At 48.5% G+C, this 16,751-nt stretch overlaps 1 protein-coding gene across 6 annotated transcripts in view; it reads left to right on the forward strand.

Annotated features, from left to right (window-relative positions):
- Window positions 1-16,751, forward strand: part of LOC139057632 (uncharacterized) — a 210,926-nt gene that overhangs the window by 131,166 nt on the left and 63,009 nt on the right. For 5 of the 6 annotated variants that reach the window (XM_070536181.1, XM_070536183.1, XM_070536179.1 and 2 more), the window contains exon 5: window positions 12,569-12,672. In XM_070536181.1, coding sequence (XP_070392282.1) covers window positions 12,569-12,672 — 104 coding nt within the window. The remainder of the gene's footprint in view (window positions 1-12,568; window positions 12,673-16,751) is intronic. The other variant, XM_070536180.1, reaches the window with a different exon arrangement.

The following is a 16,751-nucleotide window of genomic DNA, read 5'->3' on the forward strand; positions in this document are numbered from 1 at the left end:
TGTTGCTCGCGAATCAGAGTTTCTCTTTCAACTGCAGCCAGCTCCTGCTGGCTGTTGCTGAACAGAACAATGTCATCGGCAAACCGAAGGTTGCTGAGATATTCGCCGTTGATTCTGACTCGAAGCCTTCCTAGATTAATAGCTTGAATCCTTTATATATACATATATATATATATATATATACATATATATATATATATATATATATATATATATATATATATATATATATATATATTTCATGGGAGAGATATTGCAGTGTGTCGTTAATAGCCGAATCCTGTTATGGCGAGTTTCGTTGGGCGGCCTTGAGACTTTCTCATCGACAACAAACGCTGCGGTGGTGCTTACCGGCACTGCAGAGCTGGCGTTCGCTCACACTTGCATAACACGATAATTAGGGCAGGAAAAAATCACTAAAATGGGAGCGTTCTTTCTATATTTTGTTTTGGTGGAAACCGGAGCCAGTGTGGAGCCCGCGTCACCTAACTGCGGCGTCGTGTCCATATCGCGGCTAGCACTGCGCGTGTCACTCCAACTCACTTCCAGGGCCCGTTCGCCTAGGCCAGCCTCCGAGCTCTGCCTCTCCCGTGCCTGCTCGCCACTCAAGTTACCTTGATCGGTCCGTGTGCCGCACCGCTGTTCGCTCACCGACGCAAAGTCAAGTTCCCTCGACAGCGGGTGCGCTTTGGATCGCGTGAGGGCCATGTACGCCACGTAGACAAAGAATGATTTGTCCTGATCCTTCAGCGACTGCTCCGAGCTATTTGAGAAGAGGTAGGGAAAGTGCTGCGGGAGGGCAGCTCACACAGCGGCTTCTGTGTTAAGTTTCCCAAACTCCCCTTCAATGATAACCGTTGCGATCAGTAAACAGTCACTCTCCTCCTCCGCCACTTGCCGTATCCTAGCGCACTCTCCCGTAAAATCACTCGAGGAGACGAAAGACGGGTGGACAGCGTCCATAGTTGCTGCAGAGTCCCGAAGTGCTCGGCACTTCGTACCGTTTACCTTAATTTCCTGCACATAGGGCTCTAATAGTCGTATGTTTTTGTGCGTTCCCTGTATTGTTGCAAAAGCAATTTTTTCTTGGCAGTTCGCAGCGATGTGCCCTTGCTTTTAGCAATTCTAGCAGGTTAACGGTTTCCGTTTTTCAAAAGCATGCGTTGTATCGTTTCGCGGTTTGGCACCATCGCTATCATTCTGAGATGCATTTTGTCCTTCCTTACAGTTTCTTTGGTAAAGGACTCGTCTTTCCAAAACTCGCGACGCGTGATTTCCTTCCGTTTGTCGGGCTCCCCGGAAAACCCATCTCTCCTATCGGCTTTCCCTACGCGCACTGTCTTGCTGTGCAAGCTGCGGCGGGTGTAATACTCTTCCGCTAACTCTGCTGCCTTGTTTTGCTTAACCTCCTTTAGCCTATCTTGCAGCCAGAGCCTGACCTCCTCATCAATGCAGCAGTAGAACTACTCCAACGCGATGCATTCAACGATTCTTTCGCGGTCGTCGTAAACCTCTTCGCCCTTCAGCCATTCCACCAGGTCGGCTTTTAGACGAAACGCAAAGTCAACATTCGACTCCCTGCCCTTTTTGGCATACCGGAACCTCTGCCGGAAAGCTTCGGGCGACAATTTGTACTTTCGCAGTAGCGCTTCCTTCACATCACTGTAGCTCTCAAACGCCTCTTTCGATAAGCAAGTTATTACGTCTGATGCCTCCCCAGGAAGCAAGGCTAAAATATTCTGTGCCAAGAGGGATCGCTTAATGCTACTCCGTTCGCACACGTGCTCAAATTTCACGACGTATTTGGCCATATCCTCTCCGACGAGAAAGGGTGGATGTTGATCGCGTATTCTTGGAACGTTAGAAGTGTGACTAGGCGCCGGCGAGCTATTTCGGGTCTCGAACTTTTTCGTTTTAAGCTCGTGCTCGCGACGTTCCCTCTCTGCCTGCCACTCGCGACGTTCCTTTTCTGCTTGGCACTCCCCACGTTCCTTTTCTTTCCTTCCCTCCTCGCAACGTTCCTCCTCCCTCTTTTCCTCCTCGCGACATTCCTTGATATCCGCCCAGGCCTCTTCGGCTTACTCAGGCATTACGTCCCCAGTCCTCATGACCTCAAGGATCGCATTCTTTCTTTTGGTTGAGCCCAACTCAATGCCCAACTCATCACAAATTTGGAGAAGTTCCTTGACCTTGTGCTTCTCCATCGTTCACACTGTCCTCCTGCTGTTTACAGTTTTTCAATATACCTGCGTACGCTACTATAACGCTACCAGTAAGAGATCGGCAAGTATTTCACACACTGCCCTGTTTACCCCCTCAGCATCCCCTCGTTTTCAAAACACTCTCACTGGGCTTGAAACACACAAGGTTAACACAATGCAACACCAAATCCTTCCCTAAGCTACTATAACCTGTGTCACAGAAAGTTTGGTGTTTGAGGTAAACTTCAGGCACTCACCGCGCCGAGGTAGCCGATGCCGGTCAATCCCACCGCTGCCACCACTGTTACGATTTTGCACCGCTGCCACTACTATTACGACTTTGAGGTGGTCCTGTAGCGCTTGTCACCCGTTTCATAACAAAGCGTTGGTAGCGAAGACTCCGAGTCAGGCGTCAGTGAGAATAACGAAAGGGACTTTATACATTATATAGAGGTCATTATACAGCACAAGATCGGATCGGCACTGCGGCCGAGAGCTCACAGCAAACGCGACTGTTCCCGCGCGGCGACGTCCGTCGAAAACGCGTGACACATCTCACTCCACTCGAGTGCGGCACTCTGCTCCCGGTGGGTAGGTGGATCCTGCTTTCCAGGCGGCCGCGTCGGGCCTTATAATGCCCCGAGAAACCATTGTCACTCAAACGGCCCAATACAAAGCCAGCACTCGACGGTCGTCCGAGAGGTCCAGACAGCGTCCGCGTTGGCCACCCGGTTCAAAGCTGGCGCGCGCGGTGACCTCCAGGCAAAAGGAGGTACGGCGTCGGGCTGTCTGGCACTTCGTTGCACATTTGGACATGTCGCTCGCCGATGCTTCTCCACAGGACACCGCTGCCTGACGGCTCAGCATCTTGACTTGTCCAGGGAGAATTAGGGCACTGTGCCTTTGGGCGCAGCCCCGGGTTTGTCCAAAGGGCGTTTGCAGGATAGATTCTGCATCTTGTAGATTCGGAATCCGGGCTTGTGATAATGGCACAACGCTGTACATGATGAGAAACCTGCAACGCGCGGCCGCAAAATGCAGACTGTGCTATGTACCTTCTTTCCAATAGAGTAAATCAGACCCTTGAACTTCTTGGATATTTCGCCTTACAACTTCAAGAATTGAGAGCCACACAGAGTCCTATATGCCATCACAGGTATAATGAAGGCCTAAAATACGAAGAGAACTGCTCTTTTGAAAACAGAAAAAGGGACTTAGGTGTGTCTGTGGTGAACCAATGAACAATTACCTACATTTAAAAATGTAGCACAGCACCTGAAATATTTCCGTAATCAATGAAAATTGGAAGGTTACTGAATAAGCTACCTTCATTCCTGAGATATAATGTGATGTCATCAGCGAAGGCTGTCACCTTCACAACACCGCTGCAAGGCAGTGGGTGACCGCATACGGAAGGGTCTCTCACTACTGAGCGCAGAAATGGCTCAAGGCTGAGCAGAAATAGTACTGGGGATAGAGCGTACCCTGGACGAACACCACAATGAACGGCAACTGGTGCACCTTCACGACTATCAAGGAACAATGTACTTCGGATATTTGAATAGGCATTCCTAGGGCGCTATAACGTGAAACTATTCCAAGCTTTTCTATTCCAATTCTGCAATCAGCCCTCCACGATTGGTCAAAAACTTTTTTCGACCGTGCCCACTTCACCTATCTGCCATGCGGCGTCACGAAAACTGCGTTATCTCCCCATCTTATATGATTTGTACACAATGATTTTGCATGATTTGACAGAAAAAAGAAAAACAGTTATTTCTGATTCAACCCCTTTTCGCCATTAGCCCTCGGCTATTGGTAAAAAGTTTTCGGGCTGCACCCACTTCAGGTGCCTGTCACGCGACGTCACAAAACCGCACAAACTCACCGCGTCTAAGTGACGTGTACGCGATAAAGATGCATTATTATGCCGAAAAAAACTGAATTTTATTCGGCATAGCCGCAGGCTGCCCCATTCCGAAAGGAATAAAAGATGGCTGCCACCGATCGCTGAGACGCTGGCCACTCGCACCTGCCGGAGAGCATGGGTGTATTTGCGCATAATAAAGCTTCTTGCCTTACCGTGTAATGTTTCCGAGCCCTTTCGGCACGTTTACCACTTCATTCTGCCAACTCTTATTTGCTGAGGGTCCGTTTTAGCGCCATTCTTAAGCTTGCATTGCATGCCGCCGTGATTTTCGACCAGCCACCACAAGCTAAGTAAGGGAAAGCCGACCAATCGCAGACGCCGGCACCATCCTCTCCATCCGGTTATCGATTTTCAGAGCACTGGCTCTGCCCCAGTGAATTCCTCTCCACTTGAGCGTTCTCCTCGCCTCTTGTCAACCAATTACATACGACAAGCCACTCAGTGTAGGCAATGTTGTTCGGTTTTCAAGCAAACAAAAGTGACCTCCTATGAACGAGGAGAGCGTTTGATTGGTCTGTCCACACAACCCTGCGAGTGACCGCCCGGTGCTTGCGTTGGTGGTTGGAACAGAAACGTATTGGAATAGTTTTACGTTATAGGGCCCCTAATATGTTCAACAAAATTTGACGAAAAGCCTAACGAGGTCAGTACATTAAATATGTAGCTATGTTCAACGCGATCGAATGCCTTTCTAGATCTAGTGAAACTAAGAGACTATGTGCTGACCTGGTCAGCGTGTATATCATTATGTCATGCGTAATGAACGACAGACTGTGTTTTCCTCTGCCAGAGACTTAGCATGCGTAATGGTGTCCTATTAAGGAAGGCATCGCGCTTCCCAAACACAGGGTGACAATAGCTGTGAAGGTTTTGTAGTCAACGTTGAGAGAAGCGTGATTGACCTCCAATCCTCTCGACGAACTGCTGATGGATCGTGCTTAGCTATCAGCACAACACGACCGTCGCGAAAACTAGACGGAAATTAAAGGGACCCTGAAACGCTTTTGACGATTTTCTACAAACGTACTGAGTCGTTAGAGCAGGTCCTTCTGATCATTAATTGACACGTCTAAGTGCTCTGCGTAAAGCGTGTAATTTATTATAAGGTTTTAAAAATGCACATCGCTGCCGATCGCAGCGCACTGCTCGGCGGAATTTTAAGCCGCCCCTACCCATATGACCGAAATAACCCATATGACGTCAGTGGGGCGAGCTATCCGATTGGCTGACCAGGGCGCGTCATCCATAATTTTTCTAACTTTATGGTAAACAAATGATCTTCGTAATAGTTGGAATGTTAGTTAATTTGTTTTTATAAAAAGAAAGTAGCATAAAGAGAATGCACAAGAACAATTTTTCAGTACACTTAAGCACTTCCGGCACACAGCAAGTGTCGTCTGCTTGTGTTACAACGTACTCCATTTTGACGAGAGCTCCGCGGTCAGAGTTGGTGTCAGTCTTTTCGCGAGCACTATGATACGACTTTGTTGCCTTGTGGGCTGCAAACGTAGCGACTGGCAATATGTCAAGCTGCGACATCGTGTCCCTCTGCAAGGCAGCGTACGAGCGAACTAGCTGCTGCGCAGGATTTGCGTGTTTGTGGCCGTCACTTTACACCGGAAGATTACTAACGCAATAGCGTTTCGCGAGTCCCGTATTAGAGAGCTTTAGCCAAGCGGGTTTACGGCCAGCGGGGCGGAGCGGTCTCCACCGTTGCGCCAGCGGAGCGGCTCGCGAAAAAAGAATTTTAACCCAGCGGATCACCCGCTCGAGCGGGGTAAAGAGCGGGGCGCTCTGCTGCCCCACCTAGTGGTTCGAATAGGAGTTACTGAGTAATGAAATTGAATTACGCTTGCTTTTATTATGCAAGAAATGTTGAATAAAGATATGTTACATGTTCTCAGTGCATTATTTGTTAATAATGTACTGAGTACTAATGTACGGATCAGCGCGGCAGTCGCCGTCTTCGATGCAGAACTGCCGGCGTTCATGCTCGCGGCTGCCGTCTTGCATTTCCCATACACGCCCGCGCGCCCTTACGCACGCTCGCGCGCTGCGTATACCCTCCGCTGGGGAGTGCTTTCCAGCGGGCGTAAACGCTCCTCCGTAAAACTGCTGGCCGCCTCAGCGTGGTGCGCATGCGCAGTCGCGTTTCCGCTCGCCCGCTCCGCTCCGCTGGCCGTAAACCCGCTGGGCTAAAACTCTCTATTAGGGCAAACGTAAGCGCGAGGGGACAGGATCTGGCCGCTTGACTGTGCCCTAAGTGGATGAGCCGAATGAGCAGAAGGGCAAATGTGAATGGTCTGCACGGTGCAGCTACCTGGTGGCATAGAGCTGAACCATACACAGTAGCAGCAACGAAGCGTTTCCTTCTTTGCTGCTGGTGCATACTTTTCGCAGGAGTGTAATCATCAACACGTTGTTTTTATAAATGTTTAAAATGTTTTGCACTTCGTTAGAGCAATATTAGCGCTTTGTTTGACTGGTTAAGCGCTGCGTCCACAAGTGTCTGGACCATGCAGACCGATCAGGCCGCTCACGTACATATACGCCAAAGTTCCGTCATCAGCTTGAGTTTATGCCTCCAGTCATTTGTCGAAATGACCAGCTTGCCTGTGGTTAACGAAATACCAGACACGTTCGGTGCTACGACAGAATGTTCGCAACGCACGCTGCTTCGATAGCTCTCGCTTGGGGTCGACAGCCAAGCAGCTAGCGGAGAGGTTTCGCGCGGGCGGGGGCGGGCTCCAAAACACCCGGAAGTGGACGATGTGACGTCGCATCGTGACGCAGGACCAGTGAAGGCGGAGCTTAGCCGCGCTCGCTCGGCGGACGAGTTGAGGAGGAAAAGCATGGCTGGAGAGGAGGGTAACTTATAATCGCTTGTAGCTCCATTAATATGTAACGCTTCACTTAAATTGTGGTGCGAATGTTCTACTTAGGCTGTACCCTACGCGTCTAGAAAATTTGTCCGAACCGTTTCAGGGGCCCTTAAAAGGTTCTCAAAGGAGCGGCTGATAGGAGATACGAAAGCAGCACCAATATCTTCCCTGAATATTAGATAAAACTCAACGGGTAACCCGTCTGGCCCTGGGGTCAAGCCACGCTTCATGGAAAATAATGCTGCCTTGACTTCATCAGCTGATGGTCATGCACAAAGACGGTCAGCTGGCTCAGGTGGAACCTGAGGCAGCCCACTAGGCATTGCACGAAATCCTCGAGAGCCAGGATCTATTCGCATAGTCGTATGCGCCATGTTTTCAAAATGCGTGAGAAAGAGCGAATAATCACGCGTGGGAGGCGACGTAACAGAAAGTGCTCTTGGGGCCGCAGACCCGAATGCATTCGCCTGTCTAAACAGCGAGTCTCTTGCGAAACGCAGAACTTCAGGGTGTGCACACGGATTACGTCTGCATCGCCAAGCAGCACCTGACAAAGACGACGCTTCGGTGAGGCGTAGGAAACGCTTCCGTAGCGCACGCTGCCATGACCGCATCAACGGCGTCAGTAGACTGACTCGAAATGCCATACAGAACTTCATGGCAGTATCCGCAATATATTCCAGCATACGTTGTCTGAGTGCACGTCTTTCAACTAAACAATACAGACGCCATGGCACCTTGAACGCGTCACATGACACTGGGTCAGATCTAGAAACAGAGGCGTGCGAAACTCTTCACAAACAAGAGCCTTAGCACGCGTCATGTAGAACGCGAATGTCTAGGCGATAATGTTTTACTGATGAGGAAGTAGGAAAGCGAATTTAGAGTTTAACTGGTCTGTGATCGGAAATATAAACAGGGGATGAAGGTAATGTTATCACATCACATCGGGTCACATACCGAGCTAAATAGCTTGGCAGGTAGGTACTCTCTAACTTGCTTTATGACACGCCGCATCGCGACGTCCAGGCAACTAAAGAACCATGAAAAGATCGATCTGTATCCAGCAACGAAAATTGCTGGACGAGGTGACGCAACTCCCGAGCCTTCCAGTCAGGGCGACCCTAGCCCGGGCCTTGCTCATCTGCTCGCGTGTCTGAGTCGCAGGCACCACGTGAGTCACCACGTGACGAACTTCCAGGAAATACACGTCCATGTCACGAAAAAAAATTGTTGGACCTAATGGCATGCGAGGGTCCATATATCCACAATATTCGTAACCTAAATGAATATTGTACTCAATCAAATGCCAATATCCGTGCTCGAGAGAGTTCTGTTGACATAATAATACCAACTCCACTACAGCTTGATGTTGCGAATGATGAAAAACAGTCTAGGTTAAAAGTGCCTTTGAAAGTAAGAACATGTCCAATCGTGAAAAAAATTGTTTCTTGCAAACAAGGTATATCACAATTTTCTTGCGCGGGCCACGCTGATAATTTGGGCTTGTTTTGCAGGACTTCGGAACCCTTGTGCGTTTAATTAAGTAACGTTCAAGGTGCCCTCTATATTTATTTAAAAGTATCACCGAACTGACCTGGTCGTGTTGTCCAAGTCGGCGCCCCGGGAATAAGTCTTGGGGTTATGCAGTGCACACGTCACTTCTTCGGCACTCTCGAAAAAGGTCGAGGTTTTTTGGGCAGCTGTAACACGGCACGGTGATCCGGGCCGCCGTCCGAGCCAGAAGCTGACGCATAGGCACGCTTCACGTCTCGTGCGGCCGCCATTTCCTTGTCGAGTTCATCCAGGCTTGGCGACAGTTCAACGCTGCTATCAATTCCGAGGCTGAAGCTGTTCTCTAATGATGAAGATGTCGGTAGCGGTAGGGCGGCGGGATTGATTTCATCGCCGCCCAAAACTTCGGCAGCCGGGGGCTCATTAAGATGTAACGGATGCGGCGTTGTAGGCGATGTAACTGACGCGGATGAAGCTACAGCAGATTTCGTGGTTGTATCGACCATAGTAATCGCAAGATCAGGTGTTTTATTTGTGTTTAAAACCTCGCTGTGATCAGGAGGACTAACGGTACCAGCCGAAGTGGCGGCGCTGTCGGCCACAGCATGCGTGTCCTGCGCTGCTTGGAAGGCCAGCGAACATGGCGTGTTGCGATTCGCCACGTCACGGTTTTCTTTTTCAGTAGAGGAGGCCGGCGAACGTGGCACGTTATGACTTCCCGAGCTGCATGCCTCTTATTTTTCATTTGCGATGCTGGTTGATGTGGTGTCCGGGCAGTTTGTTTGCACAATGCGTCACGAGCAGTCGCAACCGCAGCTGACGCCGGCGGTAAGGGTGGAAAGACTCCAGCAGCAGCGTCCAATTATAAACGTCGTCTCAGTGCACGCAACCATAGGGTGACTATCCCCGTAACGCCGACATGGACGGTCACATCCGTCGCGTTCCTGGCCATGGACACCACAACAGCCACAGAACGCTCCGGTGCACTGTGCGCGGTAGTGGCCGCTGGAACCACACCGACGACACACGCGTTGCAAGCCGTAGTAGTCATACGTCACACGATGACCACAGACTCGCCGATAATTGGGGACCGCGGTTGTAGTACTCACTTCCTTTTAACGAAGCGTGTGCCCGTGAGCCCGCCACGTCGTCGCCTCATAAGACCAGCGTTGACAGATAGAACCTTGCCGTACGGTGATAGTGCCTGCATGAGGACTTCGTTCGGAACGAAGGACGGAAAAAAGCGGCAGGTTACGTTGGTGACCTGCAGGCTGACGGGAACAACAGGACAGCGCTCGCCACCGATGACAAGGCAGCCAACGTCGACGATTAGAGTCATGCAAGCCACGCTCTTGACGGTGACTTGAAAGTTGAGGCCTCCCATGTGCTGAACGCAGTAGACCTCACAGAGGACAACCATTGAGGCCGTCGCGTCGACAACGGTCTCGGGACCATTCTCCGTAGGGACCACAACATCGAAGACGTGGGCCTTCGGGGGAGTCCTCGATGCTCTAGGTGCCTTGGCATGAGAGGTGGATGACCCCGAAGTGGAACACGCAGCGACGTCAGCAGAAACTCTTAACTGTTGTTCCGTTCTTCTTCTTTCCTCGGGAAAAGATTATCCTTTCAGGAGGGGAAAGCTGCGATGACTGTCAATAGCCTTGCTTCTGCCGCTTCGCGCTTAGTATCTTGTATCTCGCTTGGCAAGCAAACTTGTCCTTAAGCGTTCTTCAAGGTGAGGTATGCAATGCTGTTTTGGTTCGTTTTGGATGGTTTTGATGCTACGTTTGAGCTTCTTTTTTAGTGAAACGTATTCTGTCCGTTGAGCTGCATGGGAAATTTCAGTAGACGCATGCACTATTTGCTTAACTTTGCTGGATGTTGGTAGCCTCTGCGTTAAGAGGGTATGAGCCATTGCATTTTTGCTTGCGTATAGGGGTATGAGCCTTTTCTGACGGGGTGTATGAGCCGTTGGAACTTGGCTTGTTTACGCGTGTAGGAGCCATTGCTGACGATGATATTTTTGCACCACTTCACTAGTTGCAGCGTATTTCAGGTATCAGCCGTTGCAATGAACCACTTAAGGCATCCGTCCTAATAAATTACTCTGTGCGCTTTTACATCTAAAGCTACCATCTGAGCATGAGGCACGTCAACTGGGGGAGTCAAAATTAATTTGGCCACCTGGTGATATTTTTCTGGCGCAAAGCATGCAAAACAAAGCAAGGCGCACAAGCGTTTCTGCCTCTATCACATTTTCTTGTGCCAGTACCGCGGCGGGGAAAGGAACCCGCCACCTAGTGCCGCACAGAGCCCAGCATGAGATCAACAATTCAATCCTGGGCCCCTTCGTAGTCGGCGCCCGTGACGAAACTGAAGCTGCTGCGGCGTTCTGCTGTTAACGAGTATGATCGAGACAGGTGCATTTCATTGAAGTCGTATCGTGAAAGCACCGTCGTTTGGTGCCTGACTATAGCCGATGAGCTGGCTTTCCGTTGTAGGCATCATTACCTTTAATGTTGAGCTCGAACGTGTCTGTTGATTCGCTGGGTAGCTCTACGCTAAAGCTCCAAGATAGCACATTAAAGCAACTTTTAAAATGTGGTGCATAGCGCAAGCTCTTGGATCAGTTGGTGCATGATGAACTTCAAGGAGGCGGTACCAGCGAAACACAAACGACGCGCACACAAGGAAACAGCGCTAGACTCGGACGGTCGCAGCAGTCCGTGTCTAGCGCATTTTCCTTGTGCGCGCGTCCTTTGTGTTTCGCTGGTACCCTCTTTCTCAAGCTCTTTCATATTTGTCTCAGCGCCGGCAGGTTCTTCCTCTGAGACACAAGGACAACCAAGAAATATCGTGCGGGCTTACTTGTACCTTTCAGCATTTACAGGTTTGTTGCACTAAATTGAGCTCTAGTTTTACGTGCCCAAATGCCAAAGGACTGTGCCGCCATCACCAAGAGGCTTTTCAAAGGTTCAAGTACTCAGCACAGGCTCAATCTGCCGTATCCGTTCTGCTGGGCACAGCTCGACCACACACGGTTAGGGACAAAGGATACAAACCCAAGTTGCTCGGGTCCATGGTGTCGTAAACCAAGAAGCGCCTGCTGACGCAGAGGCCCTGGTGGGGCGCCGTCTATTGTAGGCTTGTGTAATAATTCGACTTTATTTATCCATTTTCCAGGAAAAGCCTTAAAATCGCATTGAATACAAAAAATTCGGGCAGGTTATAATTGTTCGTTCGAGTCGTGTGCATGTCAGCTGTCATGGTTTCCACTGGGTCTGATATGATGACGTCATAGTTGACAGCAAGTCATTTTAGTAGGTCACATGGGAAATTAAACTTTTTTGGTTGTAATGAGAGGCGCCGGCACAGCAAAGGGCGTAGGCGCAGTAGCTATTTCTTTTATTTGCAGATAACACGATCTAAATACTGGAGACATGACTTCACACTACCTCACATGTTAAATAAACAATTTCTCTCATCACGCAGCAACCGGCCCTAAGTGGCCAGATGTCGGTCTTGGCTTCCGCAGATTGAGAGCTGCGTGATACTCGTAATAGTTCCACCCTAACGCAGTGACGAGGTGTTTGATGGTTCAAACAATAAGCGGACAAGGTTACTTCAATTTACTTAAGTGCCACTTCTGTCGCAGCACGTAGGCGCAGAATGACGTTGCACTGTTGGCTATTAGTAATCTATGAGAGCGGAAAAACTTTTTATGCAGAACATATCACAATGTAGACGACTAAATAAGGTGTTTTAAGAGGTAATAGCAATCATGCCATCGGAAGATGTGCCCATAATTTAGAGATTACAAACAAGGTAAATAACTACTTTCTGTACCACCACATAAATAGTAAACAAAAGTTGTCTTCGTGGCGAGAGACTAAAAACGACCGAACACCATGAGGCCCATGTTCGTTTATTTCGCCACATTTTTTTCTCTCATTAGTAGCGTGGATAATATCAGCTAGGACTCACTGTATATACCTCGATTTACACCTGTCGATTCTGAATTTAAAAATTCTTTTGCGCAGGTGTTTTCCACTTCGAGACCATGCACAAGGGCAGCATCATGCACCTGTCGAAACACGTTGCAGTTGAGGTTGGCACAGAAAGATTTCCGAAAAGCGCTGGACTCGTGAGTCATAACGTATAAGCTAGAATCTCTTTGTCGATATTGGTAGTGAAGGTGATGCTTCCACCGTTTATAGCAATTTGTCATGCAGGTCACTGACTTGAATGCTAGGGCCAACGGAAAATATCTGGCGACACATAACTTGCACTGAGGCGCAGTCTCTGGTCCAGCTGTGATTGAAGGCACAAAAAGAGACTATCAGGAATTTAGACATTTTGTCTCAATTGAATTGTACAATTTTAGGAACAGGGAAATGCAAGAGCACGAAACGCTACTTCACACACGTTGGAGCGAAACTCGCGCCTTCGCCGTTGCCTGCGCGATACTCTACCAATTAGGCTATGGCGACGGCCGTACCTCAGTGGCGACTCCATCCACGTTCTTGTTTATTTATATATACGCAGCATAGATCTGGCCCGAGCTGTGTTAGCCAACGCCATTCGTGATCGTGGTCGATCATGCGGCAGATTATTTTAAACAATAGGCGTGCCGTGGTGCACGAGCTGTAGGAGTAGCCAACTGGCCAGTTAACCCTCTCGTGCTGCCTGAAGCCATTGATGCTGCCAGAGTCGAGATATTTGCTACAAATGAACGGGAAGACAAATAAATCTCAGTCTGCTTACTTTGATTGAAGGATGGCCGCAACCTTAGTTAAACTGGTAATGCCCAAGCAATGTGGGAGGTGTGGCTTGATCTGTCACTGGCAACAGGGCATCTTTTTGCCCACTCATATTGCTGTGGTCGTACTATTTATTGTGTTTTAATAAAATACCGCAAATTTCCCCTGTGTTTTCCTTGTTTTAGTAGCCTTGTGGTTCCAGATTTCTTGTAGCGAAATATGAAACCCCTCAGTTTAAATTTTTCTTGCAGCAATTACACCTTGTATGTTGAATAGGGTGTAGCTATTTAAACGTTCTTCTTTGCTGGTGCGCGTAAACAGTGCTGGACAGTCACCTCTATTGCTGGTTTAGATCTTGTAAAATTTCCACATTTGCGACACAATGAACCTCAGAAGACAAGGCTTTGATAGAACGGCAATACGAGCACCGCCGTTTCTACAGAATAGCGTCAGACGCCTATCGCAATTGTGTTCCGCGCACTGAGTTGTAAGAAAATTGATTTGTAGCATAGCCATTGAATCAATGGCTATGCTAGGTCGCATCAATTGAAGACATAGCTCTGGAGTGGTACGGACAAGAAAGACGACAGGACGTTCGCATAAACCTAAACTTTAGCGCATGTCCTAACGTCTTTCTTGAGTGCTCCATCCAGCGCTTTGACTTCAATTGATGCAACTAACCAACTAGCCTGAAAATCCACATTCCTTGTTTTTATGCTAAGTTTCTCCAATGTCTAAGATACTTACGCGTAGGATAGCTACCCTACTCATACGATCGAATGAATTCTTTCTGAAGTAATGCTCGAAATTAATTATTACAGGAACAGCAAAAAAAGATATATCTGTTCACTCACAATGACCTTGGAATGGCGTGTGTTTTGTTTTTAAATTATGGGATTTCGCATGCCAAAACCACGCTCTGATTGTGAGGCGCGCTGTAGTGGGAGATTCCGAGAAAACTTGGACCCCCCGGTGTTCATTAACACCCACCTAAATCTAAGTACACGTTTGTTCTCGCGTTTTGCCCCCAAAGAAATGCGACCGCCGCGGCCGGGATTCGATCCTGCCATCTGTAGTTCTTAGCAGCCCGACACCACAGTCAATAAACAACTGCGGCGAGTAGTGTCGGTGAGTGTGTGCGTGTGTACCCGACGGGATGAATTTGGCGTTGCGCTTCTAAGGTCAAGGGAATGGGATCGAATCCAGGTCACGGCGGCCGCGTTTCGATAGCTAGGAAATTCAGTAACGCCCCGTGTCGTTTATTGAGTGCACGTTAACGAAACCGAGGTGGTCTCAATTAATCCATTCCCACCATGCTTGCGCAGTTGCTATGGTGCTTCGCTGCTGAGCCCGCGTCGCGCGATCGAATCCCGGCTACGGCTGCCGCATTTCGTTTGTGGCGAAAAGACACTTGTACTTAGATTTAAGTGCGCGTTCAAAAGCCTCAGGTGGTCCAAATTTCAGAAGGCCGCCACTGCGACGTGCCTCATGATCAGAAAGTGGTTTTGGCATGTAAAACCCAACATTTCAACATATTATTCCACAGTACCACCCCCCCCCCCCTCTTTTTCTGCATCCCGTTATTTAAGCTGTTTGATAAGTACGTGTTTGTACCAATGAGCCTGGATAGCCACTTTTCTGAAGCTCATAATCACATCACTATTTTGGCACGCCAAATCCGTGCATTTGTTTATTTTTTTGTGTGTGTCGCTATGTCTGTGCGTGTGCGCGCGTATTTGTGTGTGTGTTTGTGTGTCACACTTGCCGTTTACTCCTGCCATCGTATTTTTTCTTGACGTTCGCGTATTCATTCGAGCAAGGAAGCAACAATGAACCAACAGTGGCGCTGCAGCGGCGTTACATACGCGCGTCCCATCACATGTGGTCAAGTGTCCTGTGACTTTATCCAAGCAGGTACGCTGCTCCTCAACGAAGCGTTCACCGGGCTGCCGCTCCCTGTGCCACCCCGCATCTCTGCCGCTGCTTCACTGCTTGTTGGTCACAGTGTTTGCAAGCTCCTCCGTCAAGCATCACAGTTCTTCCACTACCGCTTAGCCTGCGGCCTTCTCTCATGCCTCTTGAAGATTCGCACACAATCCCTTGCTGTTTGCCGCGATGTAATGTTATCGAAATGGCGTCCAACGATGAATGTTGCTTATTCGAGCGCGGTATCGGAATTGGTGCCCTTTATTGAGCAAATTGAGTTAGACAAAGAATCAAAAATATAATCACCTAACACGACTTTAATTGCCCCGAGAATCGTCAAATGAACAACTTCCATGTTTAGGCTTCGCTACATCACGCAACCTAATCTACTCGACAGGGGCCAACTGAGAATGTAACTTTACAGCAGCGTCCGGTACTGATCTGTATTGTTAATCGTCATGTACTCAGAAAATGTTAAAGCTTCTTGGTGGGCGATTTGGTGCATGGCTATGTTAGGAAGAGCTGCACGTATAGAAAGATGAACCAAGGGAACTGCGTTCTTTCTGTCTATTTATTGTTCTCTTGTGTTCGTCCTTTTATACACACAACGCTTCCTAATATAAGATACTCATAAAAGCTTGTCATAACTCGTCGAACTGAACTAACACACTCACATAAGCGAAGCGTACTTTTTAAATAAAGTGTACAGTTCTGTGGGCCTGCGTCGTTTCGGAAACAATAGAACAACTGGCGGCTAGAGTGAGATTTTTCGCTGCCGTCTGTCCTGATTGCACGCCTGATTTCAAGCAAACAATTTCGCTTCGAAATGGATTGCGCAGGCAGACCGCTTCCTTGGTGTCATTTCCGCCAGCAAGCGGCGCGTCGTAAGATTTCGCGTCAATGCAGTTCTGCATAGCGTTAGGCACGCGCTTTCGGCTCCTTACATTTGCGCTCACGAGTTTATACGAAACATAAGAAAAAAAAAGAAACAACGTGGTGTACGTTGCAAGATGTCTCTCGGTTTACTGGGGCTTGCGAATATAGCATTTCTGCTGCAATCAGTGGCCGCTCAATCACCTGCTCAGCAATGAACCATGTTGAGTAGACATTGCATACTCATTACTGAGCACATACACACCGTAAAAAAACTAAGCAATCATGCGTAGTGAACCGAAAGGGTATCGCTTATTCTCCGTATTTGCTCCGCTGAAGCGTAACATGAAGAGCCCGATAGTTGGTCACGCATGATATTCAAACTATGAGATAAGATTGTTTTGAGGCCAAAGAAATACGCCAGGGAAGCAGTTCTCCTGTAGCACTCTAAAGGATGTAATTCCTCCACGTTTATTTCTTGTCATTTTAAGGCTACACACCAAGTTGAAGACGCCACCTTCTTTCTTTAAAAAGATTATTTTCGGCATTTTGCCTGTTCTTTCTTTTTTCGGTAATTTAATAGGCACAAGCTCTTACATTGGTGACACCCTGCGCTTCAAACATATTTTTTACGCCCTCTTGGCTTTTTATGTGCTAAAATAAG

The sequence above is a fragment of the Dermacentor albipictus genome, chromosome 3 (assembly GCF_038994185.2).
Source record: "Dermacentor albipictus isolate Rhodes 1998 colony chromosome 3, USDA_Dalb.pri_finalv2, whole genome shotgun sequence".
Lineage (NCBI taxonomy): Eukaryota > Metazoa > Arthropoda > Arachnida > Ixodida > Ixodidae > Dermacentor > Dermacentor albipictus.